This window comes from Saccopteryx bilineata, chromosome 6 (genome assembly GCF_036850765.1).
Source record: "Saccopteryx bilineata isolate mSacBil1 chromosome 6, mSacBil1_pri_phased_curated, whole genome shotgun sequence".
In the NCBI taxonomy this organism is placed as follows: domain Eukaryota; kingdom Metazoa; phylum Chordata; class Mammalia; order Chiroptera; family Emballonuridae; genus Saccopteryx; species Saccopteryx bilineata.
The window spans coordinates 109842949-109866254 of NC_089495.1; the positions used below are offsets into that span (position 1 = coordinate 109842949).

At 37.3% G+C, this 23306-nt stretch overlaps 1 protein-coding gene across 1 annotated transcript in view; it reads left to right on the top strand.

The window, feature by feature from the left end:
- LOC136309361 (phosphatidylinositol 3,4,5-trisphosphate 3-phosphatase TPTE2-like) overlaps positions 1–23306 on the top strand; it is a 105536-nt gene that overhangs the window by 41589 nt on the left and 40641 nt on the right. The window contains exons 3-10 of the mRNA XM_066237532.1: positions 11142–11303; positions 12594–12713; positions 14053–14152; positions 14286–14349; positions 15466–15530; positions 21034–21094; positions 21877–21958; positions 22065–22153. Coding sequence (XP_066093629.1) covers positions 11142–11303; positions 12594–12713; positions 14053–14152; positions 14286–14349; positions 15466–15530; positions 21034–21094; positions 21877–21958; positions 22065–22153 — 743 coding nt within the window. The remainder of the gene's footprint in view (positions 1–11141; positions 11304–12593; positions 12714–14052; positions 14153–14285; positions 14350–15465; positions 15531–21033; positions 21095–21876; positions 21959–22064; positions 22154–23306) is intronic.

Sequence of the window (23306 nt, forward strand, 5' to 3'; positions counted from 1 at the left end):
ACTTCCATCCTCAAATGTGACTCTTGTTCACTATGATATTCTTGGGGGTATTTTGTTTCAGTAGATGAATATCAGAAGAAAAGAGTATCATTTACTTCCTACTCATCCTTAAAGTTCCTATTTTGTTGCTGTGGACACAGGTCTGCAAGGTTTGATGAATTGCCCAGGATCCCACAGCTCAATGATGGGAGGGCTGGAACACAGATATTTCCTACAATTGCCTTCTGTCTCCATGCTATATTGCTTTAGTTTATTATTACTTTAATGTTATCATCAAGTTGGGGTTGGGCTTTACAGGCAGGAGAGAAGTTAGTAAACATCCCAAGTTTAGTATTTTATTCATAAATATTTCACATATGAAAAAAGGTATCATGAGAAAAAAGGTGAAAAATTTAGTTATTAGTAAAAAGCAATTTGTTATGAAACCTCTGGAGAATTTTTAAAGAATTATATTTACAAAGGCCTTTGTTTACTAGGTAAATTCATATTACTTGTTGGAAAAAATTTATAAACTTTGGAATTTGATTTTTAATTTTTTTTTGCAGCAGCAAGATTAAGAAAATTATATGCTTAATTGTATCATCCTTTACGTTGAGGTATGTGAGACCCTAGGAAAGGAGGTAATTAAATATCAATTTTTTAACAAAAATATCTGGGAGGAAAAAAAAATGTCCACTGTCAGTGTGTTGCTAAATAGTCCCTGTGCCCCATTTAACTTAATATAATTTATATTGGAGTTTTAGTTTAAGCTGAATGTATTGTGAAGAAATGACATTTGCCTAAGTCTAAAAGTAATATATTAACATTTTTTTTCTGGGAAAGTAAAAGTAATGAAGCATGCATTTAAAAATTTTATCTGTAAAAGTAAAAGTAATGAAGCATGCATTTTAAAATTCTATAATTATGTGTTTTATTAAATGCTTATTTATTTGTCTAGAATTACTTCTTGATTATGGAAGCATTCTACTTAGGATTATTCTCAACATGATAGTAATATTATATACTATAATATACTTGCTTTTTAATTTGTATGGCAATTAAAAATAATTTGAAGATTAATTTCTTTTCATAGATTATACAAATGGTATAATCAATTTATAGAGAACATGTTTAAAACATACAGGAGACTCATTTAAAATTTTTACATTTAGTTAAAAAAATAAAAGCCCCATCCTCTGATTCCCAGCTTTCCCATTCTACAGAGCTTGTGCCCTGCTGAGGAGCTGCCTGGATTGGGGTGTAGAAGTCCGGGCAGACTCAGGGGGTGTTAGTGACTTGAGCTGTGTAGCTTTGGGACAGGAATCATCCCCACCACTTTCCTGTGAACCTAATACCTTCCCCTCCTGAGAGATCTGTTAGCCCCAATCTCTGGGCTCACAATAGTACCACCTTCTGAACTCCTGGTGGCTCCACCTTGCCAAAGGCTGGACAGAATCCAAGATGGATTGAGTTGCATGGCTTTGGGATGGGGTCCACATATCCCACCTACTCCCAAGCTTGACTGGCACCTCCCCCTCATGGAAGATCCACTAGCCCTATTCTTCTGACTCTTGGTGGCTCTGCTCTGCTGAGATTGGTCGCCAGGCAGACTCTGGGACATACTGAGTTGTGTGACTCTAAGATGGGGGACATTTTTTTTTCACACTTGGCTAGTGCAGTATCCCCTCTTCACACGGGCAAATCTTGATCTGTTTGGATCTGATAAACTACTGGCTTCATCCTGATGACTCCCACTACAAAGGTCAGTGAGCATCCAACAGGTGTCAGCTAGACTTGTCACAAATGTATACCTTGTGACATTTGTTGAGTAACCTCAGACACAGCACTGGCACCAAGTTTGAATCTGGACAAATCTGTTGAATGCCATTTATCCCTAGAGGCTCTTTCAGTGACTGATCCTAACGTGCAGCTGGCAGGCAGATCTTGGGGCACCTTGGGACTTTTGCTGACCTGTCTCTGGGCCCAGTACTGGTAAAAACCAGCTTTGTTGCTCAATTTTGTTCTTCCTGAGCACATGCAAGCCCAGAAGAGGCAGTCACAAACAGTGGAATGTTCATAGCTCCTAACAGGTTGACAAGGGCCTGTCAAAGGCTACATCTCACATTGGCCTGCATCAGAGGTATTCCTGAAGCCCAGAAAAAAAACACCCAGTGGCCAGCTTTAAACATCATCAGAGCATGAATCAACTAGCTTCACAGTGGCATATGCAAAGGAAGGTCTTGGCAGCATCAAACCCTGCTGAGGCAAATTCTGCTTTGTGTGGTCAGCACCTGCACAGCAACTCATACACTGTCATCCAGATTGATCCTCACAGTCCATGCATGAATGGGCCAATAATAATCAAGACTCAATTACAACAGGAAGGCCCACTTAACCCACACAAGGGACATTCCTAGAGCACCCAGCTCAGGTGATCAAAAAGACTGTGCCACTGGGTCTCAAAGGACACTTACTATATAAGGCCACCTGACCAAGACTGGGAGTCGTAACAGACCTACTTAATACATAGAAACCAACACAAAGAGGCAGCCAAACTGTGAAGACAAAATAACATGCCCCAAATGAGAGAATAGGAGATATCTCTAGAAAAAGAGCTAAATGAAATAATGTAAGCAATTTCTCAGATATAAAGACAAAATAATTGGTTATAAGGTTGCTCAAGAAACTTAGAGCCTGACCAGACAGTGGCACAGTGGATAGAGCATCAGACTGGGATGCGGAGGACCCAGGTTCAAGGCCCTGAGGTCGCCAGATTGAGCGCGGGCTCATCTGGTTTGAGCAAAGCTCACTAGTTTGGACCCAAGGTCACTGGCTCGAGCAAGGGATTACTTGGTCTGCTGAAGGCCCACGGTCAAGGCATATATGAGAAAGCAATCAATGAACAACTAAGGTGTCGCAACGAAAAACTGATGGTTGATGCTTCTCATCTCTCTCCCTCCCTGTCTGTCTGTCCCTATCTATCCCTCTCTCTATCTCTGTAAAAAAAAAAAAAAAAAGAAAGAAACTTAGAACTACAACAGCAAAAAGGATATAGAAACCATAAAAAAGACCCAGTCAGAAATGAAGAATAAATTAGAAGAAATAAATAGTGGGTTGGATGAAAACAGGATTGAACCAGCGATTTGGAACAGAAGGTAGCAGAAAACACCCAATCAGAGCAGAAAAACAATCTACAGAAATGAGGATAGTTTAAGTGATATTCAGGGAAATAATGAAATGTAACAACATCCACATGGTAGGGGTATCAGAAAGAGAAGAGAGAGAGAAAATGATCAAGAACTAATGACTGACAACTTTCCTAAACTGGTGAAGAGAAAAGATATACAAGTTGAGGAAGTGCAGCGAATCCCCAGCTAGATGAACCCAAAGAGGCCCACAAGAAGATACATCATAATTAAAATGGCAAAGGTTAACGAAAAAGAGAGAATCTTAAAAGCAGCAAGAGAAAAACAGTTACTTACTTATAAGGGAGTTCCCATAAGACTAACAGCAGATTTCTCAACAGAAAAATTTTAGGTCAGGGGGATTAATATGAAATATTCTAAGTGATGAAAATCAAGGACCTAAAACAAAGACAAAATTAATCCATCAGTGATATCATTTAAAATTAAAGGAGAAATAAAAAGCTTTCCAGACTTGAAAAAGCTAAAGGAGTTTGTTACCACCAAACCAGTATTATAAGAAATGTTAAAGGACCTGCCAGAAGGAGAAGGAAGAAGAAGGAGGAGGAAGAAAGAAGAAAAAAGAACAAAACCAGAGGAAAAAAAATAAAATGGCAATAAATATGTACCTATCAATAATCACTTTAAGTGTCAGTGGCGTAAATGCACCAATCAAAAGACATAGGGTTGCTGAATGGATAAGAAAGCAGGATTCCCATATATGCTGTCCACTTCAGAATGAATGATACACACAGACTAAAAGTAAAGGGATGGAAAAAGATATTTCATGAAAATAGAAATTTTTAAAAAACTGGTAGCAATACTTATATCTGACAAAACAGACTTTAAAACAAAGGCTATAGTAAGAGAGAAAGTATAATGATAAAGAGAGCAATCTAACAAGAGGATATAAGCCTTGTAAATATATATGCACCCAACATAGGAGTGTATTGGCCCTAGACAGGGGTTACTGGGTGGACCCTGGTCATGGGGCATGCAGGAGTCTGTCTCACTGTCTCACTTCTTCTCATTTAAAATTTTTTTAATATATAGAAATTATATTAAACATCTTCTCTCACCATAATAGTATGAAACTAGAAATCAATTACAAAGGGAAAAGAACTGAAAAATACACCAAGATATGAAGGCTCAATTACATGTTACTAAATAATAAATGGGTTAATAATATGTCAAGAAAGAAATCAAAGATACCTTAAAACAAATGAAAATAACACAATAACCCAAAGTTTAGGGGACACAGCAAAAGCAATCCTGAAAGGGGAAAAAAAAACTAGCATTACAGGCCTACCTCAAAAGAAAAACAACAAAAATTCTAAAATAGATCATCTAACTTGACACTTACAGGGACTAGAAAAAGAACAAACAAAGCACAAAGTAAAAGAAAGGAAATAAAGATCTGAACAGAAATAAGTGAAAGAGGGATGCATACACGCATCCCCTTCTCGCACTTGAAAAAGAAGAAAAAAAAGAAATAATAAAAGAGTCTTTCAAATATACAAATGATCATGAAAGCAAGAACTGGTTCTTTGAAAACAAACAAGATTGACAAACCTTTAACAAAATTCATCAAGCCTGACCAATAGTGGTACAATGGATAGAGCATTGACCTGGGATGCTGAGGATCCAGGTTTGGAGCCCCAAGGGCACTGGCTTGAGCACTGGCTCATCCGGCTTGAGTGGGGGCTCACCAGCTTGAGCACCGGGTTGCTGACTTGAGCATGGGATCATAGACATCACCCCATGGTCATTGGCTTGAGCAAGGGGTCACTTGCTCTGCTGTAGCCCCCTAGTCAAGGCACATATAAGAAAGCAATCAATGAACAACTAGGAGACTAAGGAGCTGCAACAAAGAATTGATGCTTCTCATCTCTCTCCCTTTCTGCCTGTCTGTTCCTATCTGTTCCTCTCTCTGTCTCTGTCACAAAAAGAAAAAAAAAAAAAAAAAGGAGTTAGTGGCTGGGCTGGATCCCCTCCCCCACCATCAGGGCATGTATGAAAAGAAAAGGAACAACTAAAAGTGAGGCACTATGAATTGATGCTGTCTGTTTCTCTGTCTGTATCTCTGTCTCTCTTGCTAAAAAGGAAAAAAGAAAAAGAAAACATAACAAGACTCATCAAGAAAAAAACGAAGAGGACTCAAATAATTGAAATTAGAAATAAAAGAGAAATAAGAATTGACACCAAAGAAATACAAAGGATTCTAAGAAAATATTATGAACTACTATATACTAACAATAGACAATATGAAAGAAATAGATAAATTCCTAGAAACATACAATCTTTCAAAACTGAATCAGGGAGAATCATAAAATCTAAATAGACAGAGTACATATAGTGAAATTGAAACAATAATAAAAATATTCCCAACAAACAAAAGTCCTGGACCTTATGACTTCACAGCTGAAGAACTAACACCTATTCTTAAACTTTTTCAAAAAACTCAAGAGAAGGGAAGATTCCCAAACTCTTTTACAAGGCTAACATTATCTTAATTTCAAAACCAGATAAAAACACTTCAAAGAAAAAAAATTATACACCAATATCTCTGATGAACACAGATGCTAAAATCCTCAACAAAATATTGGAATATTGGATCCAGCAATACATAAAAAGATCATTATGCTATGATCAAGTAGGATTTATTCTGGGGATGCAAGATTGGTACAATATCCACAAATCAATAAATGTGATACATCCCATAAACAAAATTGAATGTTATACCAATAGGTGCAGAAAGAACATTTGATAAAAATCTAACACCAACTTATGATAAAAATTCTCAGCAAAATGGGAATAGAGGGAGCATACTTCAACGTATTAAAGGCTATATATGAAAAACCCACAGCTAACATGGGCAAAAACTATACCGCTCACAAAAATTAGGGGATATTTCAAAATGAACATGAAGCTATAAAATATCTCCTAATTTTTGTGAGCAGTAAACAAGCGTTTCCCTTAAGATTGGGAACTAGACAGGAATGTCCGCTTTACCACTCTTTTTTTCCCACAACTCTTTTTTATCTTATTTTTATTAATTTTAATGCAGTGACATTGATAAATCAGGGTACCTATGTTCCGAGAAAACATCTCCAGATTATTTTGACCTTTGATTATGCTGCATACCCCTCACTCAAAGTCAAATCGTCCTCCGTCACCTTCTATCTGGTTTTCTTTGTGTGCTTTTACCACTTTTAATTTAATGTAGTACTGGAAGTCCCAGCCACAGCCATCAGACAAGAAGAATAGATTAAAGGCATCCAAATTGGAAAGGAAGAAATAAAACTGTCTTTATTTACAGATGACATAATACTGTATATAGAAAACCCTAAAAATCTAACAAAAAAACTACTGGAACTAATAAAAGGATTCAGTAAGGTAGCAGGATACAAAATAAATATTTAGAAATTAATTGCATTTTTATACACCAGTAGTGGACTCTTATAAACTAAAACTAAGAAAACCTATTTATAGCTGCATAAAAGAATAGGAACAAATTTAACCAAGGATGTAAAAGACCTGTACATGAAAAATTATAAGACACTGAAGAAAGAAATTGATGAAGATACAAATAAATAGAAGCATATACCATGTTCTTGGATAGGAAGAATTAACATCATTAAAATGTCCCTGCTACCCAAAGGAATCTATAAATTCAGTGCAACTCCTACCAAGAGAACAATGGTATATCCCACAGAACTAAAACAAATATTCCAAAAATATATTTGGAAACACAAAGACCCTGAATAGCCACAGCAATCTTGAGAAAGAAGACCAAAGTTGGAGGAATCATGCTACCTGATATCAAACTGTATTACAAGGCCATAGTAATCAAATCATAAAAATAGACATGTAGATCAACAGAAAAAAATAGAGGGTCAAGAAATAGACCTGTACCTTAATGGTAAATTATTATTTGACAAAATAGGCAAGAACATATAATGGGGTAAAAATAATCAACTCAATAAATGGCTTGGGAAAACTGGACAAATATGTGCAAAAAAATGTAACTAGACCACCTTCTTATACCGTACACAAGAATAAACTCAAAATAGATCAAACACTTAAATGTTAGACCAAAACCAATAAAAAATCCTAGAAGAAATTATAGGCAATAAAATTTTGGATATTTCTCATATCAAATTTTTTTATGTCTCTCCTCCAACAAGGGAAACAAAGGAAAAAATGAACAAATGGTACTACATCAAAGTAAAATGTTTATGCACAGCAATACAAACCATCAACAAAATAAAAAGAAATTCCACTGAATGGGAGAACATATTCACCAATGATACATCTAAAATATACAAAGAACTTCAACAAAAAAGAAAACCAAACAATCCAATTAAAAAAATTAGCAAAGAACCTGAATAGACAGTTATCCATTGAGGACATACAGATGGTCAATAGACACATGAAAAATGCTTAAGGTCACCAATCATCAGAGAGATGCAAATTAAAACCATGATCAGATGTCACCTCACACCTGTCAACTTGGCTACCAGTAAATCAACAAACAACAAGTGCTGACGAAGATGTGGAGAAAAGGGAATGCTGTGCGCTCTTGGTGGGAACGCAGACTGGCGCAGCCACTGTAAACGCAGTATGGAGTTTCCTCAAAAAATTAAAAACTGCCCTGGCCGGTTGGCTTAGCGGTAGAGCGTCGGCCTAGCGTGCGGAGGACCCGGGTTCGATTCCCGGCCAGGGCACACAGGAGAAGCACCCATTTGCTTCTCCACCCCTCCGCCGCGCTTTCCCTCTCTGTCTCTCTCTTCCCCTCCCGCAGCCAAGGCTCCATTGGAACAAAGATGTCCCGGGCGCTGGGGATGGCTCTGTGGCCTCTGCCCCAGGCGCTAGAGTGGCTCTGGTCGCAACATGGCGACGCCCAGGATGGGCAGAGCATCGCCCCCTGGTGGGCAGAGCGTCGCCCCTGGTGGGCGTGCCGGGTGGATCCCGGTCGGGCGCATGCGGGAGTCTGTCTGACTGTCTCTCCCTGTTTCCAGCTTCAGAAAAAAAAAAAAAAAAAAAAAAAATTAAAAACTGTCTTATGACCCAGCAATCCCACTTCTGGGAATATGTTCTAAGAAACCTAAAATATAATTTGAAAGAATATATGCACCTCTATGTTTATTGCATAGCCAAGATTTTGAAGCATTCTAAGTGTCCATCAGCAGATGAGTGACTAAAAAAGCTGTGGTACATTTACACAATGGAATATTTCTTAACCATAAAAAAGAAAGCAATATTACCTGTTGCAACAGCATGGATGAACATGGAGAGTATTATGCTAAGTGAAATAAGTCAGTCAAAGAAGGACAAGTATCATATGATCTCACTTATATGTAGAATCTAATGAATAAAAAAAAACACATACAAAATGGAGACTCGTAGATATAAGAATAGACTACAGCTCTCAGAGGGGAGGGATGCTGGATGTAAAAGGTGAAGGTGAAGGGATTAACCAGAAACCCCCAGTGACTCATAGACACAGACAACAGTACGGTGATTCCATGAGGGCAAGAGGGGTGGGGGAGGTGGGAGAGAGTAACCAGGGATAAAGGGTGATGGAAGGAGACTTGCCTTGGGGTAGTGAACACACAATACGACATACAGATGATGTATGATAGAATTGCACACCTAAAATTTATGTAATTTTATTAGCCAATGTCACCCCAATGAATTCAATAAGTAAAAATATAAAAACACAAAGACTTCAAAGTAAAAAATGTAATAGAAAGGCTTAGGAGGTATTTTAGTATTCAATCATGTATGTATTTATGAAATTGAATTTTTTCTCATGTGCCCAGGCTTGTTCTAAAAGCATCTCTTTAAAATTTATTTATTTAGAAATCAAATTTAATGGGGGTGACATTGGTCAATAAGAGTACATAGGTTGGCCCTGGCCGGTTGGCTCAGTGGTAGAGCATCGGCCTGGTGTGTGGAAGTCCCAGGTTCGATTCCTGGTCAGGACACACAGGAGAAGTGCCCATCTGCTTCTCCACCCTTCCCCTTCTCCTTCCTCTCTGTCTCTCTCTTCCCCTCCTGCAGCCAAAGGCTCCATTGGAGCAAAGTTGGCCTGAGCACTGAGGATGGCTCCATGGCCTCCACCTCAGGTGCTAGAATGGCTCAGCCACAATGGAACATCGCCCCAGAAGGACAGAGCATCACCCTCTGGTGGGCATGCCGGGTGGATCCAAGTAGAGCACATGCGGGAGTCTGTCTGCCTCCCAGCTTCCAACTTTGGAAAAATAAATAAATAAATAAATAAATAAGAGTACATAGATTTAAAGTAAACATCTTTATAGCATTTAAACTGTTGATGGTATTGTGTGCCCATCACTCAAAGTCAAATCATTTTCTGTCATTGTATATTTGTCCCTCTTTACTCTGCTCCCCCACCCCTCCCTCTGGTAACCACTTCATTTTTATCTGCGTCCTTGAGTCTCCTTTTTAACATATTTTCCATGTATAAGATACACCTTTTCCAAAACATTTGGGATCTAAAAACTGGGTGCATCTTATACAGTGGTTGTAGATTTTTTAACTCACATTTCCCACTTTTTCGTGCTTGTTTTTACGCTCGTTGATGAAAACAGTGATTGGTCATCAGACACAGATGAGGACGTGCTAATGGATAGGAGTTTTGACAGTGATGAGGAGTTGTATGAATAAAACTTGAGTTCAATAACTTTATATAGTACATTTTTTTAAATTTCAGGCCCCAAAATTAAGGTGTGTCTTATACATGGGAGCATTTTATACAAGGGGAAATATGGTATATCCACCTTTGTGTGAAATCATATAATTCTTATCTTTTTCTTAATTTACTTATTTCACTCACTATAATGTTCTCAAGGTCCAGCCATGTTGTTGTGAATGGCAATATATCACAATATATCATCATTTCTCATGGCTGAATAGTATTCCATTGTATATATGTACCACATCTTCTTTATCCAATCATCTATCGAGGAACACTTTGGTTGTTTTTATGTCTTGGCCACTGTGACTAATACTGTGATGAAATGGGGGTGCATGTGTCTTTATGTACCAATGTAAAAGCATCTCTCTCCTTTTTTTAATTTTAGTGAGAGGAAGGGAAGCAAAGACAGACTCTCGCATGTGCCCCAACTGGGATCCACCTGGCATGCCCACTAGGGGGAGATACTCTGCTCATCAGGGACCCTTGCTCCATTGCAACCAGAGCCATTTTTTAGCACTTGAGGAAGAGACCATGGAGCTATACTCAGTACCTGAGGTCAACCTGCTCCAATAGAGCCATGGCTGCAGAAGGGGAAGAGAAGAGAGACAGAGAGAAGCGAGAGGGGAAGGGGTAGAGAAGCAGATGGGCACTTCTCTGTGTGTCCTGACCAGGAATTGAACCTGGGACATCCACACCAGGTCAATGCTCTATTATTGAGCCAACCGGCCAGGGCCAAAAGCATCTCTTAATATGTGAAATCTCACTGATAAAAAAATTTTATTGGCTAAAATAGTCTTTTATTAGTCATGGGCTTATATTAGTCATGATTTTACTTGGTTTTTATTAGTAAATTCTATTAAGTTATCAAGATTAATAAGGTTTTAATTAGTATGAGAAATTGGTAGAAACTCCTTATAAAATTCTCAAATTTCAAGAATAGTTTATAAGTGGATACATTTAATTTTAATTCAGTTCACCTATTCTATTTTGGAGTGTTGACCTGGTGTGTCTATGATGAAAGGACGTGATAATATGAAGTGGTTTGGTGGAAATTTTGTCTTCCTATCAACTGCTTCTGTTGAGTGAAAACTGAGTAACTATTTTTCAGATTCCAAGGCAACACAGTCCCCCCTACAACTGCATGGTTTAATCCTAAACAATGACATTTTTAAAAATCATATTATTGGCCTAAATGTAGTTTAACTATAGAGGTGAAAACTGCTTTATCTTGAGTCTATTGATTGATTTATTTGTTGTAGAGTATTCGGCGTTTTGCTGGTCTTTGTGGATGTGTCCCTAATCATTATTGACCTACTTGTCACCGATGGCACAAAGTATATTCCTTTGGAATATCGTCTGATTTCTTTATCTGTTGCTTTATTTTTTTTAATAGATATTCTTCTTCAAGTATATATAGAAGGGTAAGTTTGATTAATATTTATATAAGCACATAAAGCTATTTTTTACTGCTATGTAAAGCATATAATATCCCCCAAATAATATCCAAATCAATCCAGGCAAATGGGTCCCTCTTTATTTAAATAATTCTCCTGGAAGGCATGGTCCACAAGAGAAACAATAACCCAAATCATAACTTCTACTAGATTGTGCTTTAATATTATTTTTGCCACTGGCACTCCACGCTCTGACAATGTATTCTATTATAGATGATTTTTTCAGCAGGTAAACCACTTTAAGGTTTGCAAAATGGGTTCAGACAGGAATGTGTCTACATGCAAAGTATTGAGAGAAATGTATATATGAAGTCTGTATAGATGTTAATATTTCATTAATAGTTGAATCTAAATAAAAGCTGGTAATAGACCATGAACAACCCCTACCTCAGAAGAAATAAAAAACCTTTGTCAAGGTAGACAAAAGATCTGAGGCATCAGTGAGTGTTGAGACTGAGGCAGCAGCTGATTTTCTCTGCTTGCTGGCTTTCTAAGAAGGTTCATAGGATGAGCCACGCCTTGGAGCTGGATTGCTGTGGGGGTCAGGGACTAAATTCCCAAGGCTCGCTTCACACAGAGCATTTCAGAAGGCATTTAGTCTCCCTTGCTGCTGATCTATCCTCATGCTTTGAGTTAAGGACAGTGCCCACGCCCAGTAACTCAGAGGCTAAAAGGGCTGCCCAGAACTGGGAAAAGCTTTCCCTGGAGCACCGGTGCCTGACGCTGGCTGGAGTATCAGTTTTGGGGAGGAAGGTGCAGTGGACAGAAGTTCAGCTTTCATCAGGGATTTTACTCTGGGTACAAAGCCAGACAATAAGTTTGGAGGTCAAAGCAGTGGACCCTTCTCTCTCTCTCCAGCTCCTCTTTTACATACTTCACAGCTCTAATTGGTCTAAGACTCTAAACTGTGTCGTGTTCAGCCTCCATTACCCAATAGTACTGCCAAATGTCCTCCCTTTCCCTTGCACTTATGTGAAGGCAGTGCTTGCTTCTTGTTCAATGGTTGGCTATATCTTATGCTTAAATTGCCATGTCGATGCTCTTGTTATATATATATATTATATATATAATATATATATATATAAAATAATGAATATGAATATTGTCCCCTTAGTCTAGTTTAGAAAATGAATTTTAAATCATTCATTAAAGTAGAATTCTTTATGAGGATTTAATCAAATAACTTTTGTTTTAAAAAATATCCCTATCTCTTCTTTGGGAAGCATCAACTTATATTTCTTTTGTTTTGTGTTATAGGATCCAACCATATTTTTCTGATTTACTTAATTCCATAGATGCTGTCATTATTGTGATGACTCTGCTAATTGATTTCAATTATGCTTTTAATGACTTTGAGCTTTTAAAAGATATCCCCAGGTAAGAAACATAGGATTTATCTCTCTCAAATATTCCCCCCCCCTTCATTTTCTGTGGCTGTCATTCTGGGTAATCTTTTTAGCTCCTGATTCTGTGTCAGGTAAGTTTCTTGAAAGTGAAATATTCTGATAAATTTCTACATACTTGGAAATTATAGGCTTGGTGGCTCCACGAAGGGTGTATACACTAAGTACCTTTAGCTGAATGAAGCTTCAATCACAAATTCCTTGCACATGAAATTTCTAGGTTTTTCTACAAGAGAATATTGATTTGAGCATATTCGAAATTTGAGTGATTCCAATGATAATTCTCTAGAAAGGAGCAAACGGGACATCAAACTAAGTGACACAAATAGCAACACACTTGCAGTGTGGTGTATTTACAAGGAAGAAAACTGAGGTGAAGTTAGAATGGTTAGGGATTAGGAAACTAAAAGGTGAACGAGACACTGACGGCTTTTTCTTCTTCTCCCTCTCCCTATTCTGGCATGAGGAAAAGAAGAGTGAATGTGCACTGGGGTGAAGATGTTGGGTGGCTCACTGGGCTTCTTCATTCTTCAAACAGCTTGCTTCTTTCTGCACTCTAGCTTCCCAGGTTTCAATGAGACCTGACATTATTTGATAGACTTTTAAAGTTGTTTGAAAGTAACTGGAGCCAGAAGGGTCGTCTGACCAGCAGCATCAGCATTGCCCAAGAGCTCTCCAAAAATTGAACAAGAGAAGCACCTCAGTCCCCATTCTAGACCTACGGAATCAGTATGCACAGTCAAGTTAGGGAAGCACTAGTCCAACCATTCGTTCTCTGCCATTGTGTTTTTCTCTGATGTCAGGAAAGATAGCCACTAGCTCGCTTGGAAAGTATCTCAGCCTGCTGCCTGCCTGATGTGTTCGCAGCTGCAGTGAACTTCTGTTACCGATGGAAGTAACAAGAACCCTCAGTTTGTATAGATGGGGAAAAGACTGAAAAATACTCATCTTAAACGACAAAAGTTAAATCCGTCAATTCTGAGTGTCCATCATACAACTGTTTCTTTAAACGAGAGATTCTCAGCTCTAGCACTGTTAATATTTGGGATCAGAAGTTCTTTGTTATGGGGGCTGTCCTGTGCATAGGTAGTTAGCAGCTTTCCTGAACTCTATCCACTGGTGCACATGCCACCTCTTCACACAGTTGTGACAACCAAAACTGTCTGAAGACATTGCCAAATGTCCCCCATGTGCCCGGGTGGGAAGGTCGGGGTTGCAAATTACCCCCAGTTAAGAACCACTGCTCTAAATTCAGTTTCTATGGACAGATCCTGTTTCTGAAGCGAAAATTGATCGTTCTAATTTATTGTTAGATTGGTATTTTTATTTCGAGCTCTACGACTTATCATTCTGATGAGAATTTTTCATCTGGTTTACCAAAAAAGACATCTTGAAAAGCTGGCCAGAAAGATGGTAAGTGAGCAAAACATGTTTATGATTCAGAAAAAATGTTGTTTTAGGAAATACTGGCAAGTGTTATATATAATGATCTCTACTTTTGTGCTGATTAATGTTTTACAAATTAATGGTTGTTTTAAATGCTCAGGTTTCAGAAAACAAACAACGATACAAGAAAGACGGATTTGACTTAGACCTGACTTATGTTACTGGTTTGTGAAATTTAACTGTTGACTTATGTATATTAATTTCACATTTTTCTTGTATGTGAGTAATTATGTATTTATTTTGTTCTTGCCTTGTCTAAGACATGTTCCTTCAAAGCATTCTTTACCCATGAAGAGGGATGCCACTGTGGTAGTGTGACATATTTGTAGTTCTAACCCTGACAGTATTTTTATCATCTCAAATTAGGTCTACTTGGTTACAGTACGGGAAGTTGAATGGTTTTCAGCTGACTTCATTTGTTTGATTTAGAATTTATTGAATTCTAGTAGTTATTCTAGGTCCCAGGGATCCCAAGGAAATCTGTTCTTTTCCCAGAACTCCAGAGAATAATGTCATTGCTTTGTAGATATCAGGATTCTGAGCCAGGAGTCCTGGAAAGCATCCTGGGAGTTTTTGCCATCACTGGAGCCCAGATCTCTCTTTTTTATAATTTTTTGGGGGTGTTTATTTTTTTAAATTTATTTCAAATTTAATGGGGTGACATTGGTCCATAGGAACACATAGATTTAAAGTATGCATTTCCATAGCATGTGAACTGTTCATTGCATTGTGTGCCCATTACCCAAATTCAAAATACTTTTCCATTAATGTATATTTGGCCCCCTTTATGCCCCTCCTCTCCTAACCCCTCCCTCTGGTAACCACTTCACTTTTGTCTTTATGTCCATGAGTCTTAGTTTTATATCCCACCTATCTGTGAAATCATATCACTCGTAGCTTTTTCTGATTTACTTACTTCGCTTAGTGTAGTATTCTCAAGGTCCGTCCATATTGTCACAAGTGGCAGTATTTTAATTCCCACCACAGGGGGAGCTCCAGAATGAGGTCAGCACAAATCTGTTTCTTACGGCTGGAACCAATTGAGCTGGGAACACAGGGGAGTTTAATGGTCATTGTATTGGGTAATTTAATATATTATCTTGATTATTCTTAGGGTTGGCTAGCTTTTTTTCTGTCATTCTCAACCCTGAAAGTTTTGTGTGTGTGTGTGTGTGTGTGTGTGTGTGTGTGTGAAAAAAAAATCTGATTGTATGTAAATTAAGTTCTCGTATATTACTTATGATCTGTGATGACACAGTTGTAACTCTCCTGACTTCCAGAACGTATCATTGCCATGTCATTTCCCTCTTCTGGAAAGGAGTCTTTCTATAGGAACCCCATTCAGGTAAGAATATTTACCTGACAAATGCTCATATTTCTCAGTAACCATAGACAGAGGAATTTTAAGTTTAAATTGGCCCAGAGATGGAAATAGTCTCCTAAAAATTTATTCATCCAGGTAAAAAATTATAATTGATTGATATAAATAAGCTTTCGCTGTGTTGCACACCACCCAAAATCTTGGTGACTTATAACAGCAACCATTTGCTTAGCTCATGATCATATGGTTTGTGAATTTGTGTTGGCTTTAACTGGGTGCTCCTAGTGATTGCAGACAGGCTCAGTTCATCTCAGCTGGGCTGACTCATCTACTTTCAGGCACCAACAGGGCATCTGAGGATGGGTTGGATGGCTCCATGTGATGTCTCAATTTCCAGCAGCCTCGTTCAGGCTTTTGCACACTGTGGCGGTGGCAAGGATCCCACAAGCAGTTTTCCCAATACCATTTATTGAAGAGACTGTCATTCCCTCATTGTACATTCTTGCCTCCTTTGTTGTAGATTAATTGACTATGTAAGTGAGAGTTCATTTCTGGGCTATTTTGTGCCATTGATCTGTCTGTTTTTAATGGCATACCATACAGTTTGCTATCAGAGAAGTGTGATATTTCCAAGTTGGTTCTTTCTCAAGGTTGCTTTGGCTATTCGGGGTCTTTTGTGATTCCACATAAGTTTTAGGATTACTTGATTACTTTTTTGGTGCTGAGAAAACTATTTCATTCGTATTTTGGTAAGGATTGCTTTCTGCAGTGTTGACATTTTAATGACATTAATCCTATCAATCCATGAGCATGATATATCCTTCCATTTGTTTGTGTCCCCTTTAGTTTCCTTCTTCAATGTCTTACAGTTTTCCAAGTACAGGTCTTTTATGTCCTCAGTTCAATGTATTCCTAGGTACAGTATTTTATTCTTTTTGATGCAGTTGTAAATGGGACTGCTTTCTTAATTTTTCCTTCTGATCATTCTTTTTTGGTATATAGACCTGCAACAGATTTCTATATATTGGATCTGTGTCTTGCAACTTTACTGAATTCATTTATTACTTTTAATAGTTTTCTGGTGAAGTCTTTAGGGTTTTCTATATATAGTGTTATGTCATCTACAAATAATGACAGTTTTATTTTTCCCTTTCCAATTAGTATGTCTTTATTTCTTTTTCAATCTGATTGCTGTGATTAGGACTTCCAGTGCTGTACTGAATAATAGTGGTGAAAGTGGCATTCTTGTCTTATTCCTGATCTTAGAGGAAAAGCACTTAGCTTTTTATAGTTAAATATGATGTTAGCTGTGGAATTTTCATATACAGCTTTCTATACCCATTATGCCAAGAGTTTTCACCATAAATGGATGTTGAGTTTTATCAAATGCTTTTTCTACGTCTATTGAGATTATCATATGATTTTATATTGTTTTTGTTGATATGATGTTTCACATTAATTGTTCTGTGGATATTAAACCATTCCTGCATTGTTGGTATAAATCCCACTTGATCATGTTGTATAATCTTTTTAATGTATTACTAAATTCAATTTTCTAGTATATTTGCATGTATATTCATCAGGGATATTGGTTTTTAATTTTTAATTTTTATTATTTATTTATTTATTTGGTAGCGTCTTTTTCTGGACTTGGTATCCAGGTAGATTGAGTTTGGAAGTGGTTCTTCCTCTTCAGTTTTTTGGAGTAGTTTGAGAAAGATAGATATTAATTCTTCTTTAAATGTTTGGTAAAATTCACCTGTGAAGCTGTCCATTCCTGGGCTTTTGTTTGTTGGGAGTTTTTTTTATTACTAGATCAATTTTATTATTGCTAGTAATTGGTTGTTTGGATTTTCCTGGTTTAGTCTTGGAAGAGTGTGTGCTTCCATAAATTTATCTTGTTCTTCTAGATTGTCCAATTTTTGGGCATATAAATGTTCTTAGTATTTTTAAATAATTTTTTTGTATTCCATGTTGTTCGTCGTAATTTCTTCTCTTTCATTTCTGATTTTATTTATTTGGGCTCTCTCTTATTTCCTTTTTGTTTCTTTTTTTGCTTGTTTGTTTTGTTTAGTCTTGCTGGTTTGTCCACTTTATCCTTTCAAAGAACCAGCTCTTAGTTTCATTGATTTAAAAGAACTTTATTTTGTTCATGTCTCTACTTTGTTCATGTCTCCTCTGGTTTCTATAATTCTTTTCCTTTCACTTATTAAATTCTGTTTGTTCTTTTTTGGTTCCTTTAGGTGTAAAGTCAGATTGTTTGTTAGAGACCTGTAACTGATTTTTAGTTTCATATCATGTGGTCAGAAAGGATACTTAATTTCAATCTTCTTAAATTTGGTAAGACTCATTTTGTGCCCTAACATATGGTCTATCTTTGAAAATGTTCAATGTATTATTGAGAAGAATGTATGTTCTGCTGCTTTGGGATTAAATGTTCTGTAAATATCAATTAACTCCATCCAATTTGGTGTGTCACTTAAGGTCATTGTTGTCTTGTTGATTTCTTGTCTGGAAGATTATCCGTGTGTTAAAACTCCCTACTGTGACTCTGTTGCTGTCGATTTCCCCTTTAATGTCCATGAAGATTTTCTTTATATGTTTAGGTGCTCCTATGTTGGGTACATAAATGTTTACAAAGGTTATAGCCTCCTGTTGGATTGATCCCATTGGTATTATGTAGTGACCTTCTTTGTCTCATTACAGAACTTCGTTTTGAAGTCTACTTTGTCTGATATAAAAGTATTGCTACCCCACCTTATTTTTTGTTTCCATTTACATGGAATATTTTTTTCCATCCCTTCACTTTTAGTCTGTGTTTATCTTTTTTCTAAGATAGATCTTTGTAGACAGTATATATACAGGTCATGTTTTCTTACCCATCAACTATCTTTTGATTGGAGTATTTACTCTGTTTACTTTTAAGGTTATCGGTACGTACTTATTTATTGCCATTTTATTCTTTATACTTATAGTTCTCTCTATATATATATTTCCTTCTTGCAATACTGGTTTGGTGATAATGAACTCCTTTAGCTTTGTTTGTTCATTTGTTTGTTTGTTTGGGGAGCTCTTTACTTGCCTTCAATAGCCTTGCTGGATAAAGCAGCCTTGGTTGTAAATCCTTGCTTTTCATCATTTTGAATATTTTATACACATCCTTTCTGGCCTGAAATGTTTCTGTTGAGAAATCAGCAGGCCCCCAACTTGGGGACCCTGTGGTCAGGCACTCAATGAGGACAATGTGACCCCTACTCTAGAGCCATACCACTAAATCTTTGTCAGAGTATCCAACTGTAGCACCCCCAGGAGGGGCAAGCCTCAGGTTCAGGTTGGATGCATCCAGCTATGCCCTCTGTATGAGGAAGCTCAGGAAAGCAGAGCCACCAGGGCTTGGGAGAACAGATCAAAAGGTTCATTGGTGAAGGTAGAGCTGGCTAAGTCTGCAGGAGGAGGTCAAGCACTTCATCTCCGCCCTGCTTCACAACCAGCCAAACCACTCAGCACCCATCAGAGACAAGAGACTCCCAAGAGACATGTTCTGAAGATCTCAGCTATGAGCAGCACTTCCTTCTCCCTGTGGTGCTGAGTTTAACAGGGTAGGGCCAGCAGTAGACATTGCTCTGAGGGTTACTCTACTAATCAATTTTTGAACCATTTGATAGTTGTTTTTGTTGCATAGAGACACATGCATGTGTGTTTCAGATGGATAAGTTTTCTGACATATATTAATGTGGTCATCGTAACTGTATTTTAAAAAATAATCACTGTTGCCCTGGCCAAATAGCTCAATTGGTTAGAGCATCACCCTGAAGCACAGAGGATTCTGGTTCAATACCCAGTCAGGGCACATACAGGAACAGATTGATGTTCCTGTCTCTCTCTCTCCTCCTCTTTCACTAAAATCAATAAATAAAAATAAATCACTATTTATTATTTATTATTTTAAAAGTTATACATATATACACATTATATGTATATACATGTACACACTTACATATTCATTTTAGGAAAGTAGAAATCATGAAGGAGCCAAAAAAGTCTCCATATTACCACCACTTACCTAAAATTTAATATATTGTGTTTATCTTTTTCTATCTTGCATATACAAATAATTATACCTGTTTTTGCATTTATTTATTTAAATAATTTTTAAGAAGATTTTAATATCCAGATAATTATGTAAATGACATGTTTATTTAGAAACAGACTTATAGCTACAGAAAACATTTTGACCATTGCCAGATGGGAGAAGTGTTGAAGGGGTGGGTGAAAATGGTTAAGTGATTTAGAAGTACAGATTACAGAATTGTCATGGGGAAGTAAAGTACAGGATAGGTCAGTGGTTTCAACCTTTTTACACTTGGGACCAGTGAAAACAGGAGAATTATTCAGGTGACCACTAAGACAGAAATCACCTAGAGCATAAGTGAACTTGACTAAGGTCACTGAATCTATAATCTTCATTCAACATCAGGGTGGTTAACTCTTTCCTGACTGGCACGAAATTTCTGGAAGACCAGTCTGCAAACCAGTGGTTGAAAAACAATGGCATAGGTAATATAGTCTATAATATTGTAATAAAGAGGTATGGTGTCAGATGGGCACAAGAGTTATCAGGATGATCACTTGTATAATGTCCAATCACTGGGTTGTACACTTAAAACTAATATAATATTGTATGACAATTGTTACTGAAAAATTAAAGAAAATTATTAAAAGACAAAAAATAAATAAAAGAAACTTCACCCTTGCCGGTTAGTTAAGCTGTAGAGCATCAGCCCAGCATGTGGAAGTCCCAGGTTAAATTCCCAGCCAAGGCACACAGGAGAAGTGCCCATCTGCTTCTCCACCCCTTCCCCTCTCCTTCCTCTCTCTCTCTCTTCCCCTCCTGCAGCTAGGGCTCCAGTGGACCAAAGTTGGCCTGGGCGCTGAGGATGGCTCTATGGCCTCTGCCTCAGGCGCTAGAATGGCTTCGATTACAGCAGAGCAACGCCCCAGAGGGACCGAGTATCCACCCTTGTGGGCATGCTGGGTGGATCCCAGCTGGGTGCATGCAGGAGTCTGTCTGTCTGCCTCCCACCCCCTGCCCCACTCACTGCTTCTCACTTTGGAAAAATACAAAATAACTAAATAAATAATAAAAGAAATGTCGATTCAGATTTAGATCTATATATAATATATAAGAACTATATATTACTGTGAATTAATGATTTGAAACAAATTTACTTACTGCTAGTTAACCATCTAATTTCCTTTTCTAGTAGCTTAAGCAATATATATCTATAGTAGAGACAGTCAGAGTGGTCAAGCACAACTTTGTGGGATATTTGAAAACAATCATCAGTGGGTTAGATATTTCTTGGAATGTACATAACCTCATATTTCCTGATTCCCCCATATAAAGTGCTAAGTAAAGGACAAGTGAATGAAAGGAAATAACCATTTTAGGTTACTCCTAGAAAATGGGTGTGTTGGTGCCATGCGGATATATGTAAGACATGTGACATGTGTTCACCTTTCTTAGGAAGTTGTGCGGTTCCTGGATACCAAGCATCGAAACCACTATCAAGTCTACAATCTTTGCAGTAGGTACATGACTAGATACTTTGCTCCTACATATAGAAAACAGATCACTGTACATAAGAGGATGATTCATTTTTACATTTTATTTAATAAGTATTTGGTAATGGTAGGAAGTGAGTTGAGAAATCTTCATCTTGTGCTGGCCCTATTTGGTAAGAAAAGATAGCTCACCCACACAAATGCCCTGTGTAGCAGGCAGGAAGCTGGAGTGGAGGTAGAACTGTGTTAGGAAGGATCTACTCTAGTGATATTAGGTTTAGGAAAATATTTCTGTTTTTCCTGCCAGTTTGTGTATTGAAGACAGACAATTCAACAAATGTATTCTTGAACCCACTAGGAGTGGGGTGTGAGGAGAGTAGGGCTCTATACAAAGTAAAACAAAACCCTGTAGAAAACATTACATTCCAACTTACTACTCTGTCTCTCTTGATTTTTCCTCTTCCTGTTTATTAGACATTTTCAGGAGACAAGTATTTTTGTTGGCCACATTTGCTTCTATTCTGTGGTGTCTACCCTAGCATAATATTAGTAAGTAGTCTGCAAGAAAATAAAAAGGCCTACTAAACAAATCAAAATAAGTTGGACTTAAGTTACTCAAGATGGACAAACCACTACTCCCCTTATGTTTTTGAGACCCTTAAGCTTCTTTTAGTGTAGCAGGAGCCAGTCAGAAAGTCCTCTAAAGGCAACTGAGAAATTTCTAATAGAAAAGTGTAACTTACTCATAGCTTGACAATTTACTATGTTAGGTATAGAGATATGACCTATGTACCATTTATTTTAGGTGAAAGAGCTTATGATCCTAAGTATTTCCATTATAGAGTACATCGAATCATGATTGATGATCACAATGTCCCCACTCTGAGGTAAGAGTTATGCCAAGTTGGCTGTTAAAACAGAGCTAAATACATTGGGCGTGATTATTTTGGAAAGTCTTTTAATTCAACTAAAAAATCTTACATTTGAAATCAGTGAAATGGTGGAGTTTTCCAAAGAAGCACAGGATTGGATGGCTCGAGATGAAAAAAACATCCTGGTGATTCACTGTAAAGGAGGCAAAGGTAAAAACATGTTTCTTTTTATTTCTCTTTTTCTAAAGAAATTAGAAAAATATATTAAAGTACAAGAACAAGGTACACACTGCTATTAATCAGTATTAATATTTGTTAACATTTTAAAATATTGGCTTCAAAATTAAAGGAAAACAATGAAAGAGGGATGTAGACAAAAAGGAAAGAAGGAAAGAAAACAGGCATAAAAAATTAAGATTGAGCATATTTTTTCTTCATTATTGACTATTTGGGTTTTTTCATTTTTGATTTACCAAAGTTATCAGTCAAAATAAAAACTGTGTTTAACTTTAGAAACTGTCAGAGCACTTTAATTTTACTTAAGATTTTTCTTCAACTTTGTAAGACCCCTTTAAGGTTAAAGGAGCCAATAGCAATGCTATTTCATAAACCAAAAACTATCTGAAATATTTATAGTATAATGATACAAAGAAGTTGGTTTCAGTAAGGGCAAATTTTTTATTATTATTAAGTGAGAGGAGGGGAGGCAGAGAGACAGACTCTTGCATGTACCCCATCCAGGATCCACCCAGCAACCCCCCTAAGGGTGATGCTCTGCCCATCTGGGTTGGTGCTCCATTGCTTGACAACTGAGCTATTTTAGTGCTGAGGCTGATGCACTTAGACCAACCAAGCTATCCTCAGTGCCCTGGGCTGATGCTGGAACCAATGGAACCACTGGCTGTGGGAGGACGAAAGGGAAAGAAGGGGAAGAGAGAGGGGGGGAGAGAAACAGATGGTTACTTCTCTTGTGTGTCCTGACTGAGAATTGAACCTGGGACATCCATATGCCCCACTGACACTCTATCCACTGAGCCAACCACCAGGGCTGAATTGAGTAATTAACTCATAGATTTTTAACCTTTCTCTTTTCTGTTTAATATTTAAAGCTATAAATTTTAGAACTGCTTTAACTACATTCCATACATTTTTATATGTTTTTGTTATTATTTAGTTAAAAATATTTTCTAATTTCAACTGTATTTGTTTCTCTTGCCCATGGGTTACATAGGAATGTACTTTTATTTTCAAACATATGAGAATTTTTAAATTATCTTTTAGTTATTGATTTCCAGGTGTATTGCATTGTAGTTAGAGAGAACACTTTGTATTCTGTTAGTTCTCTGAAATTTGTTTAGACTAG